The sequence below is a fragment of the Tauraco erythrolophus genome, chromosome 7 (genome assembly GCF_009769465.1).
Source record: "Tauraco erythrolophus isolate bTauEry1 chromosome 7, bTauEry1.pri, whole genome shotgun sequence".
Classification (NCBI taxonomy): domain Eukaryota; kingdom Metazoa; phylum Chordata; class Aves; order Musophagiformes; family Musophagidae; genus Tauraco; species Tauraco erythrolophus.
The window spans coordinates 53,347,780-53,372,515 of record NC_141471.1 but is presented as its reverse complement, the minus strand read 5'-3'; the positions used below and the strand labels follow the sequence as shown (position 1 = coordinate 53,372,515).

The following is a 24,736-nucleotide window of genomic DNA, read 5'->3' as shown; positions in this document are numbered from 1 at the left end:
AGGTAGCGTGAGCTGCTTCATAAAGTGCTTTTCTGAAAGCGTAAAGAAAGCTCTCAGCAACATTGAAGTGTCCTCTGCTTTCCGAGCTGGGCTTCCACTTCCCGCTGACAAACCCAGTGACTGACAGTTGTGCCAGAGGGAATTCTGCAGATCCGCTTGGAAGCTCTCCGCGAGGCACCGCAGGTGGGCAAGCTGCCTGGCGAATGCAGCGCTAGCAATCTCTGGGGCTTTTCATCACGGGCATAAAAGCAAATTATCAGCTGTTTCTAAACAGACATTGCTCGGATCAACTGTGACTAGAATTTGTAACACACTTGGATTCATCACTGTCACAAACGGGAAAAATATTGCCGAGTCAAGGGCTTCTTTGAAAGTTGCTGAGGAAACAAAACGAAAAGAGGGAAAGGGTTTGTTTCGTTCATTTGCATATCAATCCTTGAAAAGATTGCGCTGACAAAGCTGTACTGCCTCTCCTTCTTCCTGGAAGTCTGCCTCACATGTTGAGAAAAGAAAGCCAATGATTCTGCTAGAGATTACTGTATATTATTGATTATTATAAGCAAGGACCAGTGAGGGATAACATCTGATAAGGAATAGAGTGGTGGGTTTCAAAACAGCAAGTGATTTAGCAATACGTCTCCCACCAAAATTAATGTCTCTCCAGAGAATGCTGTAGAGCATTTTTCTACTGCACAAGTAATAAGCTGACTTGAAAAAGTGGTAATGGATCAAGCTCTGTTCTGTTTGTGGTTTTTTTTTTTCTTTCTTAAACTATCTACCAGGCTGCGAGTCCGTGCTCTGCCCCTCTGACAGTAATTTTGTGTAATCCCGTTAAAAAATGTGCAGTACTGCTCTGTAGCATGGTAAGATCTCTAAGAAAATGAAGTCATTAGAAATGAAGCCCTTTGGAGGTAGACACTGAAGAGAAGGGAACGCCATTGATGACACGTACATATTGTCCACTCCATATTACTGAAATGGCTTTTCTGAATAACTTTCAACTGTATCAAACAGTCATTGCTTGGCCACAAATCGTGCATACCAAGTTTGAAGATGAAAAGGGCTTTATAGAGAATTGTAAGGTGTGAGCCAAAACTGGATTTATTTTGGAAAGCAGGTTCCAGCTTTAACTACTGAGTACCCTCTAGTGCTTCAAGATTTGCCCACAATTAAAAAAAATAGCTTATTTTGGCAGTATAATTTAGTGGTTTCTACTAAAAAATTAGTGGTTTCTATTAAAAAAACATAGCAGTTTCTGTCCAAAAAACCTTGAATTGGAAGGCCTGTGTTGTGTCAGGGTAGATTTTTGAGGTCTGCATATTACTTTGTGTGCATCAATAATTATTTTACTTGTATAATACCATCTAGCCAAGGATCTCAAAATATCCAATTAAAACTCTAAGTAAAATTGGTGAGGCATTTTGTGGCTATAGGTTGCAGGAATACTCTTAAGAGCTCGGTGATAATGCTTCTAGAATAATTATGCTCATATGTATTAAAATATATAATAGCAGTGATAAATAGTGTTTTATTTAAAATCCTGCTGTACAGCTGAAGAAATGTTAGGCAGTCACTCTTAGCAAAGCCTTTTCTACTAGCTAAGCATACGCAAAAAGCTAATTCCCTTCTTTGAGTCAAGATCTGAATTTATTGCTTAATTTATAATAAGAGGTAGACAAACCAATTTTCCCAAACAGTGTTAGCATGCCTTCTTCCATGCCTGAGCGGAGGCAATTTTCATTTTATAATATTTATTCAATACTCGGAAACATTTATAAAGGAGACAGGCGTGGGAATGCCTGCAGCTGGAAGAGTGTGTAATAACAAGCCCTGAATGCTGGTGTATGACATGTCCGAGACAAAGGGATCTCTGTGGACATAACCATTGCTCCTGAGCTGGAATATGGGTCATGATGTGGAGAGTGTGGTCAACTCAGGAAGGCTTTGATTCTTGTAGGTAGGAGACTGGGTGAGAATATGTGCCTATATGAGAAGCCGAATCAGTATGATTAGTTATTTTTTTTCATAAATTTTAAATGCCTCCCCACTCCTTTTTTTTTTTTTCTTTCCCTTTCCATGCCACTGAAATTGAGTCTATATAGCACACTGCTGGGGGAGGAATCACTTTGTTAATCCTCTCTCATCGTATTCACAAGAGCTAATTTTGCCTGGCACTTACTGGCATAGTCCCAGCTGTGTAAGTTGGATTCATTTAATCAGTTATTTACTTTTCTGTGCCATACTCTAAATGGGTAGGAGTTGCCACAGTCTAGCTGCAAGGGATACCATCATCTCTTCATATTTCCTCATAGTTTATTAATTAAAGGCACTGCTTTGTTAAAGGCATTTTATTATGTGCTCTCTGTTTAGAAATAAACTTTCTGCTCAGAACAATGTAACAATCATCATGTGCCATCATTGGTTTTTCAGAACGGGAGCAATTTAGCCAGGTCTCTTTGGCTGTAGAAATTAAACTGTATTCAAACAGGAGATAAATTCTATGGTAATGCAAACTGCCTGTATCTTCTGATCATGCTGTATCACAAATTGTGATTTATGAACTGTCAATGCGCAAGTGTGTGTACATTTACAGACAAATACATCATTTTTCCTGGTGAGTTGGAACTGGATTTGAAGTAAAAGCTTCTCAGAATATAAACATTTCCTGATATTCAATAGTTTGGCTTCAGTCCTTTGGTTTGGATTCACATAGAGATAAAGTCTCATTGCAAATGTTGATTTCGTACTGACCTAATGTGAGGGCAAGGGAATAACAGTTGTTCAGAACTATAGTTTTAAGCATTGTTACCCTATGTGTGTTGAACAACGCAGGGCTGATCTCCAGTATGTATGTGTGTATTTATAAATAAATTAAATAAACAAATATGTGTATGTCAGCTGTTCTGTACAGGGAATCCAGATTTCATGAACTGTGAATTACTACATTTGACCACAAAAGGGTTCCCTGAACGATTGCATAGTATTAGAGAATTTTTTTCTGTTAATATTGGACTATTTATATGAATAGTAAAACTTTTCCCATTCTGTTCTTATTAAAGGAAAACCACTGCAGAAGAATAAAAATCCTAGGGGACTGTTACTACTGTGTATCAGGATTGACCCAGCCCAAAACAGATCATGCCCATTGCTGTGTTGAAATGGGACTGGATATGATTGACACCATCACGTAAGTACTGTGCATGGTAAACCTGGACAGGAATGCTACAACAACTTCTGTGCAACATTCAGGGAGTGTGTTCTCAGAAAAACAGCAATGTCTGCTAGCAGGGCCCACCTAGCAATTCACACTGTTGCGTTCAGGTCACAGGATACTGATTTTTGGAAGGGTCATTCTGGACATCGATTTTCCACTCTTTATCGGTGTGAGGAAAAAGTGGACAAGTATGAGCATGTAGAGGCACGTACTCGTACTGATTAGGGGACAGGAAGATACTGGGAAATAACAAAATATTCCTATGGCCATTTGCCACAAAGAAAGGAGTTCGATTTCTTGTTTTACAGAGATAAACATGCTCGTTTTGCACACCAGTATGTAAACTCAAAGCCAGTCCTGATGTATGCATGTTGTATACGTGTTTTTGTTCTCAAAATGATAGCTTGCTGATTTCCCCTTTCTGTATGTCATGTTTAAACCTTTAATTTATTCTGCTTTTCAGAAATATGATGTGAAATTCACTTTGCTGATCTGAAGAATTTTTTTATGCTTGAGAGCTCTGCATTGATCATTATTTTACCAAGGCAAAAAATGTGAATGTGAGAGAACCGTGAATAAGCTTTTAGCAAGAGCTGAAGATCTATTTCATTACACAGGACAGAAGGGAGAAAGATGGGAAATTTCTCCACTACTGTATCTGTGTGTGTGTGTGTGTGTGCGTGCATGCGTGTTTTATAGGGAGACTGTAGGAGATAGTGCACACTTATATTAATTCTGTGTATAAATAAATACTGGTCAGCACAGTGCTATTACATTTGGAATGAGCTTGCACAAGTGTGTCACAATCAGGAGTCTTAGCCTGTTCTCTATTGAAAAGCGTTTAGCCACTGTTCCCAGTAGCCAGTTATTCTTCCTCTCTGTTGTCAGCCGGGATGTTGGGAATATGGAGCTGACTCAAGGTTCTCACTCTCTTCTCTTAATCTCTGAGTCTTTGCATTGTACACAGAGAAGACCTGCCTTCTCTGTGAAGATGAATAGGCTACAGTTGTAATCTTAATTTCAAAATTAATAGTAAACTATTAAATAAATTTAAAAAAATATTGAATAAGCAAACATAAGGCTTATGCATTCAAATTATGCATTTCTATTTGGAACATCTCACCTTTCTGGTTTCTAATAAAGCTTTTGCCACATCATCGATTTCATATCTTCTGTTTGTATGTGAGGATGTTTATGCACATATATGCACACAACAAAGTTGTTTTACAAAAAACCAAATTGTGCTCATTTGTAGAGAGTCTCGGTGTTGTAGAAGAATGTATTGTGATCCTCTGACACAGTTCACTGTAAGTTTTGCTCGAGAAAGTTGGGTTTATCTCTATGGAAGTAATGCCTAGTTGTTCAAATCCTGCTAATGCCTTAGAGGAACAAGGACATTATCACACATTTTTGTTGTTTCATATCAACCTTAAACTTTTCTCTGAAGCTGGATTCACTGAGCTTTCTTTCCAGAGGACTTGAAAGCATAGAATAAAGGAGAGAAGTACTTAAAGCAATTGAAGGCTGATTCTCATTTCTAGCTCAATCCATGTGTTTTTATTATAACGTTTGTTTATAAAACCTCTCAGAATGTGAAGGGTTGGGTAAATGAATCCATATTGTCCCTCTCATTCAGTGCAAGTTTGTAATCTTTGCAAAAATTGTAAAGATTTATAAAAGACTTTGTAATCTATGATAGTATATGATACTATAAAATCCTAAAATAGTATCCTAAGTCTGCAAATTGTGTATGTGTGCATTCTTCTAGTAGTATTTGGATACTCCATTTATAAGGGTGCCTTGACCTTCAGAAGCATGGTTAGATATACAGGCCTTGTACACGTTTTCCAAAGTATTTTTTTTTTTTAATCCCTGAAAAGCAGTAGTTGATGCTCTCATCCTCTTTCAAACCTAGCATTAATCTTTAATTCATTAGTTGTTCTGTGTTTTGTGTATACAAATAAGGCAGTGATATAACTGTCTGAACTTTCCTTTTTTGAATGTTTCAGTTTTACTAATATTAGAAATGAAAGATGTTCCCTTTTTGTGTTGTCATTTTTTGGCTGCTATCATAGTAATGTGAACCTGAAAAAGGAGTAGAATTAAAAGGGAGGAATGAACTGGGACTGTTCAGCCTGGAGAACAGAAAGCTCAGGGGGAATCTTATCAATGCATAGAAACACCTGATAGCAGAGTGTAAAGAGGAGAAAGCCAAACTTTTCTCAGTGGTATCCAGTGTCAGAGCAAGAGGAAACGGGCACAAACTGAAATACAAGAAATTCCATGTAAATATAAGAAAAAAGTTTTTTACTGTGGAGGTGGTCAGACACCGGAGAGGTTGCACGAGAAGGTTGTGGAGTTTGCGTCCTTGGAGAGATTTAAAGCCCATCTGGACACAGTCCTGGGCAACCTTCTGTAGCTGACCCTGCTCTGAGCAGGGATGTTGGTCTAGATGATTTCCAGAGGCCCCTTCCAGCATCAGCAACTCCTTGATTCTAAGTGAATGGGCTGTTATGTGTTATCTAGACATGTTTAGTCAGATGCTGTGGTAGAAGACAACTAGCTGACAATTTCAGCATTTTATTTTTTAAAGTATTCATAAATTTGAATTCTTTAGAGTTTGTAGTCAGTGGTCAGAGCATGATGAGAGGGCAAAATGGAGAAGAGGCAAGGTTACAAGAGAGTGCTAGATTTATTTAGGGTTGTCGAATGGCTAGAGGCCTATTCTGCACTCTTTGTACATAAGCACAAGTAGTTAATTCAATTCTTTTTTTCAGTGAGGAATTAGTAATGTGAGCAAGGACTATAAGATCCAGGCTCAACACATATTTCTTCTCCTAGTTAAATGAATGTGCCTGTTCTGCTTATGTTAGGAAACAGGAAGATGGTGCATTCCAAGTACCATTGCCTTTGATAGCAGTGCTATTTTTTTCTTTTACTGCAAGTGGAGCATCATCTGTTCAGATATTCTTGGATTCTGGGTAAGGTTCTTTGGTGACAGAAATATGTGGCTAAGGCAACTGCACGAATTGCTCCAAAACAGAAAAATAGATTCTGCTGAAGATTAGGAAAAAACTCTTCACTCTTTCACAGAGACTAAGTTAGAAGATGGATCCCCAGATTAGTTTATTTGAAAAATGCGTTGAGCAAATGAAAAGAAGTGAAGGGCTTATGATGGTAAAGTTGGAATACAACATTTTATTTTCTGTTGATATGATCACTAGGTAGTGGTGTTTGTCAGTTCAATGAGATGTGGATTCACTTTGGGTTTTAAACCTCCCCCTTTCATCCAGAGTTGGATGCCAGCCATTAGTCCTTCTAAAAGTCTATTCACTTTACTGTAGAAATCAGGTCTTGGCGCTGTAAATTTGTGCTTGGAAGTCATCACCTCTAGTGACAGGTTTGTCACGTTACTTGGGATAAATAAATAAATAAAATCACTTGAATTGGGATTCAGCTGATGGATCTGTGAAAAGTGCCTATTCCAGAGATATGTAGCACCAAGATGTCCTTTTTCCAGGAAATCAAGGAATAGAAGCTTCTAGTGGCTAGTGATGAATCTGTGATTTGACTGAGTTGAATGTTGTAATGACTTAATATAAATTGATGCTTTCTATTCTCTACAGTTCCTGCGTAACTGTTATTTAAGTATCCTAGAATATGGTGCTGCATGCGGGTATCCTCTGAGAATGTTGCCTCTTTACATTTAGATGGAGATTTTCAGGGTAATTTTCAAAGACATTATAAAACACTTAAAATTTTCACAATTTCATCTTCCTTCTAAACAGTATTTTTTTCAAGGGCACAGTTACAGTCAGAACAGAATCAATATGGGAAGACCTTTTTTTTCCTTAAAAAACCCAACAGAACAGATAGTGTTATGATCTGTTTCTATTCCAAAAGAATGTCTGTTGCCAATGAATTCTGTGACCGTGCCTCAGTATAGGCCAGGTGTTTATTCTTCTTCAGTCACGTAAATCATCATGGCAGTGTTTAAGTGGGAGTTCAGTGTTTGATACCACCGATGTTGCTCTCATCAGGTGAGTTTTAACTGTCAGACTTTTGTTGGTAATATAATTTAAATGGTCATGTTCATTAGTGCCTTTAAGTGCCGATGTTGCTCTAGTATGGCAGATGTCATCCTCACCTCAGTTTTGACAGTGTGTTAGGCCAAGTACACTCTTCACCTTACTTAAATTGCTTGCCTGTGAAAGGTTCCACACTATTTACTACAGTATTTTACTTTCTAAATAAATATATTTTGGCTAATCGCTATGTAGAAAAGTTTTTCCAGCCTCCCAATCTCTTCCCTCTCTCCCCTGGAACTTGGATAGAGTTCTGGTTTAAGCTAGCTTTACAGGTGACATTTATACCCTTAATAATAGTTTGTCTTTCCTTACAGAGCACTTCATCGACTGATATGAATTATATTAAACAATTCTTTGACTCATTGCAGAAGTGTAACCTCTTATGAATTGAAATGTGATTAAATGAGGGAGTTATTTAAATGTACTCAATAATGCCACAGAGCAAGAAGTAAACTGTAATGTTTCCAATTGGAAATGAGGAGGGAATCTGAGTGAGCAAGATATAAATACTAGATTTGGGACTAAGCCAGAATACTGAAGTTAACATTAATAAAATTGTCAAAAGTGTAATGGGATCTTGTAATCATTCATGCTGTCACATAAACGGTACATTTTTACGATACTACTTCCTTTAGCGTCTTCCTGGGATGTTGTTTCAGTACTCACTTGGAGAGAATTGCACCACTGGCTGCATCACTGGCTATGTCTGCATTAGCACTAGCATGGCATAGTAGGAGCATATCTGTAGATCACAGCAGCTGGTCTGACTACTTCAGGTTAACCTACACATATTATGAGGGGAGGAGGGGGAGGGATACTTTAGAATAGATCTTGTCTGACCCCTGCATTGAATGTTCTTACTGCATGTGGAGTTTGAAGAGGTCTGAAGGAAAGTGCCTGTGAACCTTTGCTTCTTGAGATCTGGGCACCCTAGTAGGGTCTATCAGGAGATAGATCAGCTTTTCTCTGTGTCACATAAGTGAGTTTATCCCATATGGATGACTCCACTAGTCATCCATGTAACACCTCACAGATGGAAGTTGTAAGTTATTTTTTACCTGTACTTTGTGTTGTTACTACTGCTTGGTTGCATGGGACATTCTGGAGGCTGATGCTTGAATTGTCTCCTTCCCACGGGTATGGTCACTGGCTGACCAAAGGCACTGGGGAAGGGAGAGGAACTGCAGCAGCCAGTTTGAGGAAGCCCTACTGAAATTTCAAGTTTTTCTGTGTGATCTTTTGTCTGAGGAAGAAGACATCAACTCTAACTTCTGCTGTCAACACTGTTGATACTTTTCCCCTGGTCCTCCAGAAGTCTAGGGCCTGGAAAAGTTTGGACTGGCAGGAGTGAGTTGGCCTTGAATTCTGGGAGAACCAGCAACTGCATTTTCGGCAGTGGAGAAAGCTGTCTGCCATGAGCCGATTTCATCGCCATTGGTGAAAGCTTAGTCAACTTGTACCTCTGTCAAAGTGAACCTTTTGGCTGCTGAAGCCATTAGACCTTCACAGCCCAGGCTCACTGCCCTAGCTCACTGCTGCCATGCTCCAAGTGAGCAACGTCCTGGGAAACCATGCAGTAATGGTTAATATATTTTTTAAAAAAAACCCTCACAAAAAATGATAAACACCACAAAAAGAAAAAAACAACAAGCCAAATAAACCTGAATCTGACCTGGAGAAACAGCTGCCAAAATGGGATAGCAAAGGCTTTCAGAAAACAAAACTTAATTGCCTGGGACAGCTAACATGGCCCACACCTTGTGGGAAGACAAGTCAGAGAGAGGGCAAGGAGGCCCCGAGTATGGGTGTTACTCGGTACCCTTGGTACCTACCGTGGCCTCCAGCCTCTCCTCCCTGGCAGAGCAGTTCACAGACAGATCATCTTTGTCATTAACATCCAAGAACTAACCAATTCCTGATGATGTTGAAATAGAACCGACACAGAAATATTTAGGGAGACAATGCAAAATTAAAGGGCACCCTTATCTTAGAACCATGCATGTATAAAAACATGTAACTGAACCAAAAATCTTGTCTATGTCTTTAACCTGGAAACATCTATTTCTATGCAGATAGTTTTGGACTTAAAGAAAAGGCCTAAATAACTTATAAGAAATAGGATACAGAACTTTTTTTTTTTTCCTTAAAATGCAGCACAGGTCTGGAGCTGTTCTGCAGATAATCTAACTGACTTTGATGGTTTGTAGCAGCACATGAAATATTTGTAGCTAAGGAGAGAACTAAGATTTAAAGGCTTTGTAGATACTTGTGCTGTCAGGGTAGATGATTTTCTTATTAGTCACTTACACAGACTCTGCATGCTTCTAGTTTAAAAAGAAAATATTTTTTGATTTCCATTTGTTTCTGGGACTACTTTTGTGTTAACATTTGGAAACTTTTGAGTACATTCTATCTGAACCCAGGAGAGAATAATTATAATCAATAATTTATTTGAGAAACTTTTTTTTTTCGATTGATGGCTTGTTTGTGAAGTCCTGGTATTTTTCAGAAATGTACTTATAATTTAAAATACATCATTGGACACTTTTTTGATATTTTGGTGCAGAAATGTTGATACTGTTTAGGAATATGATTGTGATACTGCTCTGATTTTATATTTGAAGCCTATTCTTTATATATTACTTAACATTCCTCATTTTTGGTAGTTCAGTGGAGTATACTCATGGAAATTAACTGCATAAAGGGCACACAGGTCTTCAAGGTTAGTTCAAAGGTTTTAATGAACTCTTCATGAGATTTTTTTCCTACTCAAATTTAATAATGGTGAAAGCACCCCTGAAACTCCCTGTAGTTTCTGGGGAAAATGTAGTAATGCGTTCTTGATTTAGATTTTTTACTAAGTGAATACTTCTGGAAACTTTTGTTCAAAACATTAAGTGTTTTCATATTCTTCTTTACGGTTCATTGGTACATTATACAGTTCAGTTTTTTTGACAAGGAGTATGATCAGCCATGTTGTATTTCTCTGCTCATTTCTGTTAATTTACTTTTTGTTACTTGATTCAAATTTCTAAAAGCAGATGAAACTTCCTCCTCTCTTTCAAGCCAGTTGGGACAAAACAAGGTCAGGGTCTCGAGTGATCTTTATTGATGTCTGAATTTCACTGACTTTCCACTTACATTTAACCTGAGGTTTTATATACTGTTTTAAATGGAAAAAAAAGTTAACATTCATTTGCCAACAAACTCACAGCCTTGCAGGTTTGCCAATGATAATAATCGCACAGATATTAGTTACGCAGGAGAACATAGGCAAGCAAGGTGTAATTCTGAAGGGCTTTGGCTTGCAGGGTATGGTCTTGGTGTAAGGTCAGTCTGTTAAAGGCACAATTCACATGCACAGGTGAGGACACAAAGGTTATCGTTAGATGGCTTATATTATTAGCTCCTTTCATTTCCTCAAGGCTTTGTCAAACAGACAGTGTACACAACAAGCCCTGTGACACTCAAATCCTTTCAGGACTCCCTGGGGTCATTTTTTGAGGCTTGACTGGGAACAGATACTGAATGAAGGAAAGTTGGCTTGCAGGGAATAGAAATAGAACAAGGAAATATTTAATCTTTCAGAAAGCTGTGCATAAGCCTTTCTGTTCTGTTGCATAAAATATGACTGAAAAATGTGCTATGTCCACATTCCCCATGGGGACAAAAGAAAGCTCCATGTTACTCTCATTAGCGATGGCTGACACGGTATTTACTTCATCACTTCACGGCTACAGAGTTCCTTACTTAAACTGAGGTCAGATATCTTGTGCTGCTCACCCCACATCTTGACCTATACTGCCCTTCTGTTATTGTATTTAAACAAGTACAATTATACGAGAGACAAACACAGTGACTTCTACTGAAATAGTTGAAAAGTCCTCCTAAAGACCTCTCTGCCAAATCCAGTGTAGCTGGATGATAACTTTAAAAAAATGTAATGGTCAATGAAGATCAAGGGAGAATTATAGCATGAGCCTTAGTTAAGATCTCCTGTGAAACCATTGGAAAATTTAAATTTAAAAAACTAGTGAAAATCAAGTCTTACACTGATTAGTCAGCTTCATTTATTCACCAATATTATCTCTTTTTGGACTGCCACTTAACTGTGGAATGCCAGGTGTCTCTGTAACAGAAGAAGCTGCAAAGATTTATGCACAGTGTTATCTCTGCATGTAACGTGTAAGACTATTAGCTTCAAGGCTCTTTTTCAGTGTTCACAAGTCAGTGCAGGGTGTGAGTTACAGCATGTCCTGCATTCACAGAAATGAAGAATCCTTCCTTACTGTGGCACCGAAATTAAAAATGCTTTTAGTAATGACTTCGCCAATTAATTCCTCATTTTCCAGCTACACAACGAAAATCTCTGAAGGTTAGATTTAATTTACAGGTGGTTTTTGTCCCACTCTTGCAGGAACTTTGGAAAGATATTAGTGTTCATAAACAATCTTCATCTGCTGTTCTTGCACTGATTTATCGGTTTCATAATCTTCTTTGTTCTGTACTCCTGTAACTGGGTAATCGAACCGATTGGAACGTAGTTGAGTGGAGTCATTGCTGATCTATTTGCCTTCTCAACTAGTACCACTTCATACCTACCTCTTTCCTCACAGAAAATTAAAAGTGTTTAAATATAAGTCTGTACCCTTTCAGTCTCACCATAGGAAATGATTCTTAGCTGAGCACACCATAAATGTAAAGATGCAGCACAACTAGTGTGATTACTAGTAGTTGCAACAGTTTCCTAGCAGTAGCATAGGGTGAAAATATCAGTTGAAAAAATATCATGAAATATTAATAAGTATCATCCAAAAAGACTGACAGTCAGAAACTCAGAAAAAAAAAAAGTTAATTTTTAACTCAGTAAGTTTTCATTCAAGTGGAATTTTAATTAAATGGTAAACTTAGAGAATATCACAAATCTAAATCATAACAACATAAGCAAGACAATAACTTGTTTTAACCTTCTGTGCTGCTCAGAGAGGAAGTGTTGGGATCCATACCATGCCCTTTTTTCCAGATTATTTTATAGTATTTTAATTACAAATTAAATATTTTACACTATTACCTTGAGATCAAGCCACTGTAAACAAAAGGATTAAGGAAAACGAAGTATTATTTTGATATTACAGATGGAGAATTAAAGAGGATAAAATTAGTTTGAGGCACAATGAGCTGTGGTAAAAGAGGAGAGAAACTAAATGCAAGTCTTGAGTGACTCAAGTTTGTATTTTACTCACAAGATCAATCTTTTTTAATGTTAATATTAAACTCCTTGATGATGAAATTCAGTTAACCCATATAGGATCAAATATAATCTTTATATGAGTGAAGGGGTCGGGGGGGGGGGGAGGGGGGAGACAATTAGAGAAGATCTGACAATCAGTAAACTCAAGGCTAGGATAAGGAGAAATATTAACAGAGACTTTTGGTAAAAAGAAGCAGCCAGGTAGCCCATTTTGATACTGAGATAAAAGCAGTCTGGAGTAGTGTTAGAGTTGAAACACATTTGCTTACTTACATGTCAGGTTAAAATTAAACCTAGTTAGATAGTTTCAAAAATCTTCTTTTGATTCCAACTATCACGTTGTGGTCCCTTGTCATCCTGCTGAAATAAATATGCATTGGGAAAAAGAAACATTTATGACAAAAAAAGTAAATATGTGTGAGACACAAGACAAACAGGAAAGTGCAGGAGTTAAGCTGGCTGTCTCTGAGTTATTTGAGCTAAAGCCAGAAACTTCTTTGTTTATCTCCCAGTAAAATATCTAAGTTTCTGTAGGACTGTGACAGCAAATACTGCAAAAGTGGCAAACAGAACCTAAAAGTTGTAGTCTTAGAGAAGTTTCATGGCAAAACCATTTACTACTCTTGTTTTATTGTCCCTTTTTTAATTTTAACCTTTTCTGGGTTTCCTTGAAACCTGGAAAATTAAATTTTAATGTAATAGGTCAAGACATTTAGAAATACTGAGATTTTGGTTCAACAGTAATTAAAATATGACCAAACAATTTATTTCTTTTTTAATTAGAATTGGGACTTTGAAACTAGTGAAGGAAAAGAACGGTACCTGAATATATCCTTCGAGATTTTTAAAAGATCTTGTCTATTCAGTCATATATGTATATAACTCTAGGATAACTTTGAGAGAAGGAGAGAAACAGAAAACCAAGAGCAATGCCATTGCTAAAGACTAATATTCTGATGCTGTCTCTTCCAGATCTGTCGCAGAAGCCACAGAGGTTGATCTCAACATGAGAGTTGGATTGCATACCGGCAGGGTCCTTTGTGGGGTCCTGGGTCTCCGAAAATGGCAATATGATGTCTGGTCAAACGATGTGACTTTAGCTAATGTAATGGAAGCTGGAGGACTACCTGGGTGAGTCTGAGAAAGAACCATAGAAAAAGAAACAGAAACCTGCATGGGTGAAGAATTTATTTCCTTCTTTGACGCATTTGCAATGAAATTGCTTTCACTAAGAAGGATTGTCTTCAGTAAGAGCAATCAATGTATTACGTGATTTATCCTGTGGAATTCTCTAAATGATCCTGGTATTTATGTTAGTAATAGGTTAGATTAGAAGCAAAACATTTCCAAATGAAATTCTTATTAGAAGCTGCCAAATATAAAGAGTAGGAATGAGGCAATGCTAGGAATGTAGGAATGCTGGGCTTTCACCATTTCGTGTTATAATAGTAAATCCCTCTAGTTATTCCAGGAAATTTTTACCCACAGCTCTGCCAGGTGAGTGGTTGTGCCTTCCTCCTTTTACATGGTAAGATTTCCAACACTAGTAGTGTGCTATAGAAAAAAACCCAACTGTTTATGCACTCAAATATTGATGGTGTGTGTGCAAACGATATGGTAGCACATAAACCGGCAGCCAACCCATGAGACATGTCCTAGAATTTTAAGTACTCCTTGGACAGCCTTGGACCCGATTTAAATGCACACAGTGCACTTTCACAAAGGTGTGTGGGTGTGCTGCTGTGTGCAACTCGCATTTGGACTGGGATCTACATCCTCTGTGGTATTTTTACAGAATGAAGATTTGCTCAACAGGGGAACAATCGAATATCTTAATTTTTATGGTTATCATGAGTGAATTTCTGTAGGTTACCTATGTCTGCCTTAGACAATTTTGGCAGTGTATTTTGTGTATTTCTTAAGTCTTTCCAGAAAAAAAAAATCTGATCATGTTTAATAGAGGAAAGCAGTAATAGCTTTTCAGATATCTTCTGTGAAGACATTTCAAATATAAGAAGTCTTTCGGGAGAAAATTGGAAGACAGTTTTCAGGATAAGAAAATTCATGGATAGTGTCAAAGATGGCTGTACTGCCAAAACAGGGTGAATTAGAAAGCTGCCTACAAAGCAGAGTGAGTAAATGAAACATGTCAGAGATGTGAAGGGAACAGAAAAAAAAAATTCTGCGTTATGCACAAGAGATTGGGAGTGTGAAGGCACAAATTTCAAACAGCAGGATGTTTTTCCAAGCAGGCAGTGAGGTAAACACTTAAGAAAGCCACACAATGTGGAAGATGATGTGTAGACTTTCACTCTCTATGACTCAACAAATCTGCAAGTGTTTGGACAGTCAACAGTTATCTTTCTGTTCACTCTGCTCAAGTTCAGAAAATGCGTGTTATAGAAATATTTCTATATTCTATTTGGCCAAAACAACAAAACATTATTTTTTTTTAACATCAAAAATGGGGTTTTGCATGTAATTTGACCTCTTGGTCAAAGGAGTGTATTTCAGTAGAAACTAACTGATCTTTTTAAACAGCAATGTCCAATTTTTCTCTCCAGGAAAGTTCACATTACAAAGACCACCTTAGAGTGCCTAAACGGGGACTACGAGGTAGAACCGGGATATGGTCATGAAAGGAATAGTTTCTTGAAGAAGCATAATATTGAAACGTATTTTATTGTGCCATCCCATCGTAGGAAGGTAAGGTGCACTAATTCTAGCTTAGTCTGTGATATGTTTCCGTAATTTAATAATTGTTCTGTGATATAATAATTGTTCTGAGATATTCCTAAAGCAGAGGCAATACTGGTATTTCTTATTTCTAAAAGCTCTTCAAACACTCTTGAAATTAGATCTTTTGGTTTTGACTGAGGCAGGAATGCTAAAAAAGCTAACCTTGATCATTACATAGAGAAGATGATCAATTTACTTTTGAAGTTTAAAAATAAAACAATTTTTCCCCTTACCCCTCTAAAAAGAAAACTGTTGTTTTATTCAGATTCTGTAATCATTTTATCAGAAATTTTATATGATATGTTACTCCAAAAATTTAATTCACTCTTGCCTTCCTCCTCCCTTCAAAAGTGTGTTTCAGAGTATTAATGCTCACAGCTTGGCTATTTTTTTTCTCATTTTCTTTACTCTTTCATTCCCATATTCCCATGCTATTTTACTCATGCTCTCCTAACCCTTTCTACAACCGCTTGTGATACTGGTGTCTCCTTTGCTGGTCCTGGAGGATTCCCCAATGAATAGACACAGAAAAAGTAGTATTTACAGACGTGTCATGCCCACAGCAGAAAAGTTAGTGCAATGAATTCAGCAGTGATTGAACTGACATCCCCTGGAAGTCTAGAAAAGCTGCCATGTTGCCAAGCTGTACAACAAAGCCTTTTTATCCACGTCAGAGGAAGATGCTGCAGTCAACCATCCTGCTTTGAATGTATATACCACTGTACCACAGATCAGGTATTTATGCTGAAGCTCGCTAAATTTTCTAAGATTATTGCAGCAAATAATATTCTCTGTCCAAAACATGCATGGTTTTTTCTCCTGCTATGTTGAGCTGCTCTGACAAATTCAATGTTTTCCTTGCTTGCTCTGCCACCTCAGACTCCCGCAATTATTTTGGTCATCCCTTTCCTATCTTAGATGCCCTTCTCTCCAAATTTTCTTAAACTCCCCTCTCCCTTCAGCTTCTTCCTTTTGTCAGACCCCTGGAGATGTACTGGGGAAAGAGGAGTAGGTCAGCAGTGCTGTTGAGGGACAATAATGTTTTCCGTTCTTTTCTTGTTTTTGATGGAGAACAGAAAATGGAAAGTGTGGAAAGAATAAGGTAAGAGAAGATTTTAGCTCATTTAAGCAGGAACTTCATTTCTTAGTTGTTGCTCAGGATTTAGCCACCCTTGATGGAGATAGATGTGACTCCTTGTTATAACCAGATTTTCAGGATGAGGATAACAAAGGCCCATCAGTGTGATAGTAATATCTTGAATCTCAGCATGAGGTGAAAGTGGTGACAGTGGTTTTCCTACAGGTTCATTTCTAGTCAAACCTTTCTTCCTCAATCAGTTCTTGAGTTCAGGGCAGCCTTTTGTTCTACTACAAAATATTTTGTCACTTCGGTAGGAGTCTTGAAAATCCATAAACTTCGTTTAAACACATTCAGTTTGTTCCAACCTTTTCCACATCAAATTAGGCTTTTCTTAGAAGTTATCTGCCATAACATGTTTACAGGCCAAGAGGAACTTTATTGCTCTTTATCTGAGTCAGACAACTTGGGATACAGACTTTTGCACCCTTATCTTCTGAGACCCTGCCCAAACAAATTTCATTCAGGGATTTGACCTTTAGAGGGAAAATCACCATATCTAATTCTGAAAGTAAGTATGAAAACTATACAGACAAGGTTTTAAAGTGATGTCAAAGCTCCATGCTTGAGGGTGTTAGCCAATGGGTGTTTGATGAAAATGTAACTAGGGAAAAACAGGTCATCTTGAATTCCATGCCCGCAGTCAGTTTCTTGGTCTGAATTTGATGATTCAGGGAGTTTTTATGGAGAGGTTGGGAGTTCAGTCACCAGGGGAATTTGATTCTGGGCGTGAAATCCTGTTGTTTTATGCCAGAAAGGCTGCTGCAAAGGTGTTTTTTTTAATGCACTTCCTCTAAATCCTCTTGTTATTAGATAGAGTGTTCTCATCCACTATGAAAATCATGCAATCTCACGTTTTGTTCTTCTGCTGGTATATATGATTAGACACATTTTTAGGCAGTATGAAAGAAAATGGAAAAACAGTGGACTAGACTCTGTTTGGGCAGTCAGCGAGAGATTTTTCTGGTGGCTTTCTTGAAACCAGAGTTAGTTCCTAAATTAATCAATCCTAATAAAGAAGAAAACTTAAAGGAGGGTTTAATTAAGGTGTGTTGCTTGTTGCTGCTGGATTGGTTTGTCTTGGTTTTCTGCTGTTTTCAGTCTTACAGCATTATGTATAGTTTCATTTCATGTATCAGGTTTCATCTCCTACTGAGAAGAGACATAGCTGAATTTCAGGAAATTGTTGATAGATTGGTGCACAGAGACAGGTAGAGAGAAAAGGACATAAATATAGCTATTACATGTAGAAACTGTGTTTTGTCAGCTCCGCTGCGTAAACTGGTGATTGAGGAACAGAAGCTTGATATTCACATATTAAAGTACACCAGGTCAAGGCATGTTCAATGTGCAAGGATGAGAGCCTGCTGCTGTGGGAGCAGACATTTCTTTGTCTTTGCAAGACTGCTGAGAAACTACTGGTGACTGCTGAGAAACGAGTGGTGGGTTTATCATCAGCTGTACAAACCAAACGCCGTCTCACCTATGGGTGTCACTGACAGATTCGTGGAAGTGACAGGTGCTGTGGTACAGCTTGGCCAACGACATCAGCTCTACGGCATCAGCAGCGTGCCAGCCAAACTGGTAGAAAGAAACACTTTGTGGATTTTACTGGTGTTGACTGGCTTCTCTGCTGGGCTTGCAGATCAATCAGCATGTCGCTTTGCTGCTTGTCATCACAGCTGTCCCCAGTCTTCGTATACCTGCATACTGATCATTGGACCACAAGCTGCATGATAAGATACATACCTTCAAAATAAACACCTGCTCTCCCCTCCTGTCCTGGTTCAGCCATTAACTCTTCAGAGACATAGAAACAGAAGGCTATCTGTGAAACGCAGACAAGATGGAGTTTCTTTGGATGAATTCAGGTGTCTGATGGTTTAATATTGTATTCCTCCCTCCGGAGCAACAATAGTTGAAATGCAGACACTTTTTTTTATTCTTTATGCATCATCTTTGGCATTAACACGAACTGACATCAGCAGGTATGATGCCAAAAGGAATGAAAATCAATGTTATGAGTAACAGATGGCCAAGAATCTGTTGATTTTGAAAGGTAAATAGGCCCACTTAGTTTTTTTTAGATTTTTACTTATTTATTTAGAAGACATACCCTGCATTCTTCCATATTTAGTCTGACAGGGAGATCTTTCATCACAAATATTACCCAAGCCAAGAGTGAGAATAAAGCAGAAGACGACTCATTCATGTAGCAGTTACATTTTAAATGTTAACAAATTATAATCCAAATTTTTAAAAACTTTTATTGAATCAGCTAATCACCACAATTTTGTCATCTGATCTAATTGCTAGTTTGGGGTATAAGCTAATATACGTGAGAGCACTTCTAAGTGGCTGCTGAGGGAATACTTTTCATTTTGTTACAGTTTTTATTTTGATAGAGATTATATTAGTTTATTATTAATAAGCAATAATTATGCAGGTTTGACTGGATAACATTCAGCTTCTAAACAGACTTAAATCATTCGTCTGATTTCCAAAGGCACACAGAAATTTTTTTCATTAAATTAAACTTTTTTGCTGGCCATCATAATTAAAAATTTATGCAAATATGCTTTTTACATATAATATAAAATGTTATAATACCCTGACAAAGTTTCTAGTTCTGAAAATGCCAGCACATTTCTTTTAAATAAAGTTTAATTATGTCTCCGTGATATTTTACACTGACACTAAAATTTACAGTGATATGACCAAAATATTGCACGAAGACAAGATTTGAAAAGTTTGATTAATGTCACTAACCACAAGTCTAATCACATAGGTGAATGTCTTGGACTTTTAAAACAGGTCTGATCCAGTCTCAAAAACAGGTCTCTTTCTAATGTATTAAATATTCACAAGATCCATTCTATAGTTTAGATACACGGACATTCTCTTGGTTTCAAAATGTCGTAGCTTTCTGAAGTATTGTAAATATTACTGTATATAGATGTTATTTCAGGAAAAAAAAAAATCTAGCCCAGATCTGTTAATCTCAGAGCCCCTTACAAGAACTTTATAACTCTGCTTAGACCCAGCTAAATAATTTTTTCCATTAATGATTCCTCACTAATCTACCTTACTAATACTTTTCCAACTTTCAAACTGTATGCTTAAAATTTAATTTCAATTTTTTGAATAGAGTGCATCTGGCTTTCCTCAAAATTCTTTGTTCTTTCGTTGTCAGCACTGACATTAGTCAAAGTATCTTTGCCTCATTTTTACATCTGGTATAGCTGACTCCCAGAAGCACAGCAGAGGTTGTGAGCTTAGCTGAACTGTCCACTTCTATGGTTGCTCTAGAAAGTATGATTCTCATGCAGTAGAACACCTCCTAAGGTTTGGCCACAACCTCAGTGAAAAGTGGGTAGTTTTGTACTTGGGCTTAGTTCTTTGTATTTGTTGCAGAAGTTCACTCCCTGAAGTTCACCTCTCTAGTTTTGAAATGACTCACTAATTTCACCAGCTGAGAAAACAGCCCAGCACAGATGATTAAGTGAAATTCCTAAGGTACTTTTACAGGTAGCCAAGCAGTGGACAGAAGTGATCAAGTTTTTGTGAGGGAAAAGACTTCTCAGAATGTGTTAGTTTTTGCATTTATAGAAGTAGGCCTGCCATCTCTGTTACTCATTGCCGGCTTAAGGGAACCTGCTTCACTGGGTAGCTTTGCTGGCTCCAGAGCTAAGGCAAAGACAAATAATGCTTTAGACCATTAACAGGAAGCAATAGAGCTGTATCCACAAAAGGAGGTCGTAAAAATTATAAAAATCATAGCGAAACACTATAGATACAACTCATAAGTTATTCTTATATATTCATAAGTGTCTTGCAGATTTTACAGCATACCTGAAATATAATCAATAATTAGCTTCCAATAGGTTGCTAGTCACCATCTGCAAAATTTTCACTAATGTACTAGTGAGTTATTCACCAAATAACTGTGTATTCAAAGACACTGGTTGTCTTTTAGTTGTGACAAGGTAAATCACACGGTATCTGCTTCTACTATTTGAATAACATACAGTGATGAACATTCATGAAAAGTCCATGAAAGTAAGTATCACATCCGTTTGCCCTTTGGAAACTAGCTGTTTCTCAGAAAGGCTGACATTTCTCTTTCCTACCTTACCATGTACATACAAAGCCATATCAGGCAGTCTCAGAGAACCCTTTCTGTAGCTTGGACAGCCCAACTCTATTATCTGAAGTCTCTGAGTAATGCTATGAGTGCCCTGAAAATCCCAGGTGAAAGGACCAAACTTTTTTTTTCTGAATCCTTGTTTAGTTATCCAGCCAGAAAGAAGCGGATGCTGGTTAGAGGTATGGCACTCTGTCTCCTGCCTGGTTTGCTGGGTTGAATCGTGCCCTGAACATTCCAACATAGGCAACTGAAATTTCAATTTTATTTTTGTCCAAAAAAATAGTTATAGCCAAACCAAAATACCAGCGCTTCATTTGAAAAGAGAAGTTACAGCAATAGTTAAGGAAGAGGACAGCATTTTGTCAGTCTTATGATTTCAGGAAAAGTCAGTTGAAAGCCTGAAGGTTCAAGAATCCTCTCAATAAGCAAACACAGCTCAGGAGCATCCTTTGGAAAATACTATTTAAGATGTAAAAACTCTTGCAAATGTCAGAAATATCTAGATCAATTATCTTCACTACACACCTGTGGTGTTATTTATTGCAAACTGCAGATGGATTTAACGGCTGAAAAGGTTGATGAGTTAATTTCTTTGACTTGTGATCGAATAGGCAGAAATTCAGCAACCTGAGATTCATTCTAACTTGCATGACAATAGCTGCAAGAAAAGTGTCAGAGGCTGTCACATCACTTTCATATGTTTTTGTCTCATCTAGCATAAACAGATGTGATTTTAAACTTCCTGCATTGCAGTCCTGTCACCAAGAAGTAACAGGAAAATAAGCAAATTTTCTGCCACTCCTCTGCTTGGAAAGACAGTATTTTTTGACTTGTAGTGCAACACCCTCCTTTGCTGTTAATCAGCATATTTATGTTGCATGAAGCAGATTATCTGCCTTCTGTGTTAAAATAAATTACTAGGCTCCATGTATTTCCACCAACAACCAACAGGTTTTGCCTGCTTATGTCTTTCCTGTGGCTGTTGTTTGTGGTTTTTTTTTTTTCCCTCAATACAGAATGAATTTTATGCAATATAGCACAGAGAAAACAACATGGATTCATGATGACTTTTTGGCTTTGTATAGACAAAATACATGGTAATTACAGGTGCTTGCCTTTTGACTTTATTGGTGAATCACTTTTACCTGTGAATCATTGTTAGCAACTAGCATGTTTCACAAGTACAACAGCTCATATACACTCTTGAGATGCTTTCTATCATATGTTAATAATACTTTCACCTAACTTTTTAAAGTGAAGCAGTTTGATGTATATAATCCATGTATTACTAGGATTTTTGATAGCAAGTTGTTGGATTTTGCCTGATCTGGTTAAAAGTTGTTATCTTGGCATCATCATATGAACAGTAATAAAAGAAAATGAAGGCTACAGACAGAAAAAAGTCATCTAAGTGAAACAATAGGCTTAAAATTACTGCAGTTAATTATTTTGCATTTATTATTTCCATCCAAATTGAAGTTCCATTTATATTTATAGGAAATTTCCTTCTCTGCACAATTAATTGAATTTAATCACTGGTTAGGTCTATGTGAACATACCACACTGTTGTCAGATTCTCTTTTTTTTCCCAAACGTGTAAAATTTGTGTTTTCCACAGAGCACTTATGGCCCAATAAATCCATACATATGACTAGCAGCTCCTTAGGATTTGTTTGCATCTGACTCTTCTAAAAAGATCCAGTCCAAGTTGTCTCAAGAAAGTTTTCATGGTCATTGTAAGTCGTCAGCTTTCTGGACTAAGTTCAGTCTGAGTATATATTCACTTAAGTGACCATATGCTTACTATGGAGTGGTAGAGCTCTGATTCCTAAACTCTAGCAACAGGAGAAGAGAGCTTTACAGTTAATGTAGGGCATGTGAAAACTTCCAACTACTCAGACAAACTCTCTCCTTTGCTATTGCACAGCAAGCAAAAAAATATTTGACAAAATTGTTCTGATTTGAAATTCTCCAAGTTAGGCATCTGAGTCCATAGCTGGGCATACACTGGTGATTTCTGCTTTCAAAGGGATGACTACCTGCAGCTACTGCTGCTGCCATGCCTAGGAGAGCCCAGGGTGGTCTTCTCTATCAATGGCTGTCCGCTCCTACCGAGGAACTTAACTAGAGATCTGAAAGCATCATTTGGGCATTTCAGGTTTTAACATCTCAGATATACCTTAGCAGATCTGATTGAGCAGATAGACACACAACCTTTTGATGGACACTCTGGCTTGTATCCGGATAGAGGCCGATCTGTGCCTGAAACTTTGCATTGCACAAGTTGTTGGAATATACGTGCCCCGACACTGGAAGCAGGCTGCTTGTGTTACCACCCAGCAAACACAGAGGAATGATGCTTGTATTGCAGAGTGTGTTGCTCTGTGTCTTCAGGATTGTTTCTGCAGTTGCTCTGAAGCAGCTAGTGCATCATGGTCAACGTGACAGCCCACAGCTTGGGCTGGCAGTGATGGTGGAATTAGTTATGTGCCCTAACATTGTTCTTCTTTCTTTTTCTTCCTCCAGAAATGTGGAATCTGTAGAAGGAAGAAATGTAGGGCACTGGTGTAAGACTTTCTCTGTTATTGTTCTCCTAGAAATTGTTTTAGTCTTCACAGCTGCTAAAAACTTTTTCTACATCTGTCTCAAGAAAGCAGCCACACTGTTCTGAATGTTAAGAGTATATCTTATACAAGCTGTACTATTAACTGGTAAAAATCACTAATGTAATTTCCTGACAGAGAGCTGAGGTGTGATAAGCAAAATATATCATAAGAACAGTAGAAAATGATGGAAAAGCAAATGTCTGATGATTTTAATTGTAAGAAAAAAACCACACACAAAAAAAACCCCAAACAAACACAAATAAGATTTGCTCACCTATCTCAGGACAAAATGGCTTGCAGATAGTAATGAAACAAACATAGCTACCGAAAGGCATGGTCCTGCCTGCCTGAAGATAGAAAGCACAGACATAGTGCTACAGCATTTATGATTTCTGTAAATGTGTTTTGAATGTCGTTAGTATCTTCTTTCCCGTGCCATTTTAAGCACTGCAGTTGAATATAGTCAGGGGAACAACAGTCTGCTGCTGTTTCTGAGAATCCCAGATAAGCACCAGTGAATCCCTTACCAGAGTATTACATGAGATTCAAACACTGGGGTGTTTTCTCAGAATTTTAATCAGTGCTTGTTTGTGCTCTGCATACTTAAAGACGCTCACAAAGCTGTAGATAGTCTGGCTGCTTTCAGAGTACGCTGTTAGAAAATCCCAGCTCTTAACCTTATTTGCCAGATGGGTTGTAGCAAACAACCAACCTTCCCTAAAATTATGAAGCAAATGAACAGCGAACAGAGTAAGAGATGATCCCGAGGGTCCAAAAGAAGTGTGAGAGTAAAAAGCGTAGACAAAACGAGTTGGAATGAGAATGCTGCAGTGCAACTTTCCTGTAATGCTGGCCTGGAGCAAGTTCAGAGAAAAGGCAGAGTGAAAGACATTGGGGTTGGGTTTTTTGTTTTCGTTTGGTTTGGTTTTTTTCCAAGTCTGTTTTAGCAGACTGTACTGCACCTCTGCTATGATGACAGGCTGAGAGAGTTGGGGCTGTTCAGCATGGAGAAGAGAAGGCTCTGGGGTGATCTTATAGCAGCCTTCCAGTACCTAAAGGGGGCCTACAGAAAAGCTGGAGAGGGACTTTTTACAAGGGCGTGCAGTGATAGGACAAGGGGCAATGGCTTTAAACTGAAAGAGGGGAGATTTAGATTAGATATAAAGGAAGACATTTTCACTCAGAGGGTGGTGAGGCACTGGAACAGGTTGCCCAGAGAAGTTGTAGATGCCCCATCCCTGGAAGTGTTCAAGGCCAGGCTGGATGAGGCTTTGGGCAACCTGGTGTAGTGGAGGATTCCCCTGCCCATGGCAGGGGGGTTGGAACTAGATGATCTTTGAGGTCCCTTCCAACCCTAAACATTCTATGATTCTTGCCTTTGTCAGAGGCTTACAGCAGAAGAGGAGATTACTTAAATATTCCACTCAGTTCACTGTGTCTAAAGTGTTGTTCTGCTGTAAGAGTAATAATACAAAAGGGACATGATTTGTGAGATGAAAGTGGGAGAGAATTCCTTTGTTTGTATTTTTGATACTGTGTGTATATAACAGAAT

The 24,736-nt window shown here is 37.9% G+C and overlaps 1 protein-coding gene across 1 annotated transcript in view; it reads left to right on the top strand.

The window, feature by feature from the left end:
• ADCY1 (adenylate cyclase 1) overlaps window positions 1-24,736 on the top strand; it is a 153,201-nt gene that overhangs the window by 92,207 nt on the left and 36,258 nt on the right. The window contains exons 5-7 of the mRNA XM_086614699.1: window positions 3,060-3,187; window positions 13,526-13,684; window positions 15,118-15,259. Of these exons, the coding sequence (XP_086470825.1) occupies window positions 3,060-3,187; window positions 13,526-13,684; window positions 15,118-15,259 (429 nt within the window). The remainder of the gene's footprint in view (window positions 1-3,059; window positions 3,188-13,525; window positions 13,685-15,117; window positions 15,260-24,736) is intronic.